General features: G+C 52.2%; 1 protein-coding gene across 1 annotated transcript in view; it reads right to left on the minus strand.

The window, feature by feature from the left end:
• The window catches only part of ADAMTS8 (ADAM metallopeptidase with thrombospondin type 1 motif, 8), a 21,495-nt gene extending 17,774 nt beyond the window's left edge, over positions 1-3,721 (minus strand). The window contains exon 1 of the mRNA XM_010581480.1: positions 3,610-3,721. Within this exon, the coding sequence (XP_010579782.1) occupies positions 3,610-3,721 (112 nt within the window). The remainder of the gene's footprint in view (positions 1-3,609) is intronic.
• Positions 3,722-5,524: the final 1,803 nt, after the last annotated feature.

Genomic DNA, 5,524 nt, shown 5'->3' on the forward strand with positions numbered 1-5,524 from the left:
AACCTCCGGGGCCCCCCCCCCCCCCGCCCGCCCCCCGTCCCCGGTGCAGCAGCCCGTCCCTGGGAACCGTGCACCGACAGCGCAGGAGATTCGGCAGCTGTGGGAATGATGCTGGCGACATCCGTAATTCCTACGGGGTCCCTTAAACGTGGGGAAATCAGATTTTTAGGGTTTAGGAAAAGGCAGGGACAGCCAGGCTAGGACTCGGTTCGTGCCACCTCCCAAATCTCTTGGCACCGTAGATGCACCATAAGCTGGGTCCACCAAGAGCAAAGGGCCGCGGTTGTGATATGAGTTGAATTGATTTGATTTGATTTGCAAGGATTCTACCTCTGATTTCTAAACCATCTCAAGGCACCTCCAAATTTATTCTCTGGTTTTAATTGCCTTTTGATTTGGAATGCAATTCATTGCGTTCAATTACGTTTCACACTTTGATTTGCAGAGCAGGAAAGTGTCACCAGAGGGCAACCTTGCTTCAGGGTGGTTCTGGAGCTCCAGTTGTGGCTGTAAGGCAAGCAGGTTTATGGCTTTCCAAAATCAAGGGCTAAATCCTATTTCCAGCGCTGCAGCCTCCTCCCAGGCTTTGCCTTCCCTGGGGAGCTGCTTCTCCACTTTCCGGCGGGGTCTTGAGGTTTGCAAGGTGTCCTGAGACCAGCACATCAGCGAGAAGAGCCCGGTCCTTCCCCAAACCCCTTGCAAAGCTGTGTCTGACCTGGGGTTAAAAACCTCCAAATTTGACAGAGACCTCCAAGTCTGCCCTAGGGCTGCTTTTCCTATGAACCAGTCCATAAATAGTGCTAAATAAATACAGTAAGTTATAGTGAAAATACTCTTCTCAAGAAAGCATCCCCCCCTTCTCCTTGTTCCACTCTTGCATGGTTTATGGGCTGACAAAAATGAATGAACTTCATAATGGTTTGCCTGAGTGACGAGCATCCTCGGCAGCTGGCTTGTGACTCTCCATCACCCCGGGTTTATTCCAGACGTGCATAATTTGGAGAACCTTTCAGGCTTACACAGATCTAAAGCTTCACCCTTTTGCAAGCTCAGCGTCTTTAGGCATCTTTGGTTTGTATATTTCTAAAGTGAACACCGCATAAAGCTAATTAATCAAGGATGGACCCTGTCTCAGGCAGGTGGATACAATATAGAGCTGTGTAGTCCTGGGCCATAAATCTTCAGGCTGAAGCTGTGCGTATGAACGATAAGAAACGTGTGATACTGTTTTGGGGCGATATGTGGGACCATCACCTAGCTCCTCTAAATTTCAACTTATTGTTTTAGAACACCCTAGAAAAACCTATGTCTATCTTCCTTTAAACAGGAGAGGGCCTTAAATACCAAGGGAGGTGAAGAGGGAGGGGAATTTTGGATGCTTTCTGGGTATACGAACTATCAGCAACCCCAGGACCTACAGTACTGGCTGGAAATCAGGCAAAACCAAGCTTTATGATTTTTTCAGCACGCCTTGGTATTCCCATATCGAAGCCCTGCCAGATGCCAGAGGTGACATTATGTGACGGGACCGTGCGAGAAGGCAGCAAGAGATGCTCCTGCTCCAGGAGCAATGAGGCAAGGCACAGGGATCCTTCTCCTGAGTCGCCTGTGCATGGCGGGGGAGCAGGCTGGTTTGATTTTTGTTGTGTTGCACATAGCTGTGTGCTTGAAGACATTTAAAGCATAGATCCTCTTCTGTCACGGGGCAGGGAAAGTGCTGCTGCCATCCCTGTTGCATAGAAGAACTTGCGAGGGCTGCATGGGAAACCCAAGGCAAAGCATCCTGCCCATCTCCAGTCGCTATCATCCAAGCCAGAATAAATCTAACTAAATTCAGCATCTTCCTGGACCAAGGATGGGGCAAGTTTTAGGTTCCCCAGACCTCCACGTGCTCAGGTTTCTTGCGTACCTCTCCCTCAATGACCTTATCTAGACCCGGCCAGGTTTTTTTCTCCAAGTCCTTCTTTCCTGGAAAGCCGCCTAACAACTCGCTTTGACTCATCTTCAGTCCCTGGAGAGGATCCTCCTTCCTGCCCATGTGGTGGGGAGCTGGGAGAGCACAGCCTGAACTTTTGGGTGAGAGCCCAGGCCTCTGATCTGCCAACCTTTCAGCCGAAGACTAGTGAACGGTTTGCAGCAGCACCAGCTTTTCCCTGACTCCAACCTTTCCTCTCTATCTTTGGCCTGGAGCTCTCAGACGGTCTATTTAAAACTGCTTCTTTTGTGAACTGCAATATCCAGGAGATATGTGAGGTTTGGGGTTTTTTTTACTCTTCTTTTATTTCTACATTCACACCCTTGGCATCACAACTATGATGAAAAAGACAGAAAATATCTTGTCATCACTCCCCAGAGGCGCTTGGGATGAAGCAGGAGGAAGGTGGGAGAAGGAGGGTCTGCACTGCAGACCAGCTCACGCCAATATTTCAAGATCAGGGTGAGCTATGGATTAGGCCTGGGTGAGATAGGTTTTACCTTAAAGTCGTTTCTAGGCAAAAATCAAAGTAGGAGCTGAATTTACCTTACATACCTTAATATACCTTATTATCTGTAGCTGTTCTGTGAGGTCCAAAAGCATCTTCCATCGCCATTCCCTGCTTACCATGTGTTCTCCTTTAGGTCACCTATATCCAGCCCATTTCCATTAAATCCAGGCAAACTACAGGGCCTGAAAAGCAGACAGATTCAGCCTCAAGCACCTGGAAAGACATACAGAGTGAGACCACGGCGTTATCTTGGGCCGGCTCCTTTGTGCAGATGTAAAGGGCTGCAGGGTGCAAGCGACTGCCGGGAGGTCCCCAAAGAAGGGACCTGCCTGCTTTCTCCTGGCCCTCACCCTCCCAGCGTGGCCGATGGCTGTAATCTGCCCCTTCGTGTTGGCAGGAGACAAAACAGAGATATTTCGCTTTGCCCACCCTGGTTTGAGATAGAAGCGCCCCGAGCAGACACCACAGCCCTGGGACTGCTCAAGGGCTTTGTCTGGGTCCTCTCTAATGGCAGGGACTGGGGAAATCACATCACGTCCTTGAGCTAGAGGAAAAACAAAATAAAAATATGCCTCCCTTCTTGTCTGGAGCACTCTGAGACACGCCGGTAGCCCCTGGAGCTGCCTGTAAAGGGTGAGCCCTGAGGGCAATATATGCTCCATATAGTCAGCAGCTTTTCTACTCACCACGGGCAGGAAAATGAAGGCAGCAGATGATTTGGCTTGCAAACAAAGCTCTGTCTGTGGGTAGGTGATTCCCACCTGTTCAGAGAGCGAGTGAGGACAGGGGAGGCTGCGAGAGAGCAGCCAGATGATCCATCCCTTCGCTTCAACCCCAAGGATGCTGGCCCACCGTAAACATCACGGGACAGAGCGAGCCCAGCTAAAACCCAGTGTCTGACGGGATGGAGTGGGTCTCAGCTCAGGCAGAGCCAAAACACTCACATTTTCTGCCTGCCTTTCCCCATCAGGATGCAATCAGGTGTTCTCCAGGCAGGAGGTAAAGTCCTGCCAGTTTGCTTTGACTCATTTTTTTTACTGGAGAAGATCTACCAGATGGAGGGGCTGGAGCTCCCGGGGCAGCAATGACTAACCCTGGCTTGATGACCTCTAGGCTGGGATACCTGGAGCCAAGGTGCTCTCATGGTGCATGTAGGGACCTTTCTGGTCCCTTTCCCATCTGCTCCTCACTGGTATTTCTTCAGGGCAGAGACCTCCTTGCAGCTCAGTGTACATGCCAGCCTGTGGGTCTTCTGCTGCGTCTTTCCCCAGCGCAGAACACCAAACACTGCCTGAGATGGTGCAAGCGCTGCTGCCCACCCGTCGCATGTGACGGGAACGAGTATTTACTGTCTTTAAACATGAAGCCACAAAGAGCTAACAGAGCGGAGGTGGGGATGGGAGAAAGCACGACAGCCTCCCCATCCCGCTCAGGAACCCGGCACGGCTTCCAAAATAAGCTTAGCTCCCAAGATGACCCCAGGAGCCACGGGCTCAGCCCAGAGCTGGATGCTGCTGCTGTAAGGTGGCACCTCTGGGACCATGTGCCACCTTAGATGCTGCTGGGATAAACTCGTCCTGTTGAACGGGGCAGTGCCGTGGGAAGGAGAAGTTCCATCCTGGCACCTCAAGATGCTCAAGGTTGTGTCCTTTTCTCCTTGCACCTCCACTCCCTGTGCTGCCCGTTTTCTCTTTCTGGCCCTATCGACATCCCTGGACACATTGCACTTTGGCCAGCAGACAAAATCCCTGATTCACTGAGCCCAGAGCAGTCAGATGATTATTTTGGGTCACAAGTTCAGCTGCAAGGCACACGACCGAGCAAACCACAGTATGGGGAAGCGCTGGCACCAAGACGAGCCAGGCTGCAGGCTGTGGGCTCTGCATCTTGAGCAACAGCCTTGGCTTATATTTCATATATGTGCAAATACTTAAGCCATGCTTGCAGACTTTCTTGAGGCTCAAAATCACTTCAGAACCAGCCTGTCTATGAGAAGGACTTAATTTTATCATGAAACCAACCCAGAGTGGTGGAAAGGAGCATGGGCTATGAGGATGTGCATGACGTGGGTGCCCAGTGATAGCTTGGGAGCATTACAGAAAAGTCCATCCTTCCCTGTGGGCACAAAACCAGCTTGTGCGGAAACAGAACTGCTGCAGGGGAAAAAGACCCGCTGGGCAAGCCCTGTGCAGCCCATCCCCATGTCAGCGTGCTTATTACTGTGAGTAAATCTATTCCTCAGCCACAGATGGTTACTGAGGACCCTTCATCGCTCTCCTTTTAGCTGCCCCGCTCTCAAAAAAATCCCACCCACGATAAGCTCTTTCTATCTATCTCCCAACAACATCAGCTGCCCCAAATACTGGTCCCCAGTACTCTTCTGATGATCACTGTGTTTGGTGGTCACGGGGACATTCTGATGTACTCCGTGTAGCGTGTCCTGGGGTCTTGGAGGAGGGGACGTTGTGGGTATTAACACTTACCGAGTGCTCCCTTTGGAGGCCCGTGGGATCTGAACAGGACTGCGCTAGGGTTAGCGAGGGATGCACCGAAAGCCGGTCCCCTGGGGAGAAGAGCGCTGGGGTGCTCTGGAGGCCCAGAAAGTGGGGTGGAATTTTGTGAGGGTGGCAGGTCTGAAGGTGCGTGGAGGGCACTAGGTTCACCCGGGCTGTGAAAAACACGTTAATATCTCCCCAAAGAAGTCCGAGAGCTAAACCCCCGGCTGCCAAATAGCAGGTCAAGCCCGCTCCGCCGAACTGTCCCAAATACCAGCGGAGGACCTTCCGCCTTCACCTCGCACCCCTGCCCCCAGCCGGAGACGACCCCTGCGGGGCCACAGAGCTTCATCCTGCCTTTTCGCTTAGAGCAGGACCCGGCACCATCGCAGGACCCAGCACCATCGCCGGGGGCGGGGGGGGCAGACTGGAGCATCCCGGGGGGGGGGCTGCAAGGATCCCACCCTCCCCTACAAGAACACAAGTGAAGAGGGCGTGGGTGTCCCCCCCAACATCTCATACCCCCTTCCCCTCAAGCCCCAC

Source organism: Haliaeetus leucocephalus, unplaced genomic scaffold (assembly GCF_000737465.1).
Source record: "Haliaeetus leucocephalus isolate CR32 unplaced genomic scaffold, Haliaeetus_leucocephalus-4.0 Scaffold773, whole genome shotgun sequence".
Classification (NCBI taxonomy): Eukaryota; Metazoa; Chordata; class Aves; order Accipitriformes; family Accipitridae; genus Haliaeetus; species Haliaeetus leucocephalus.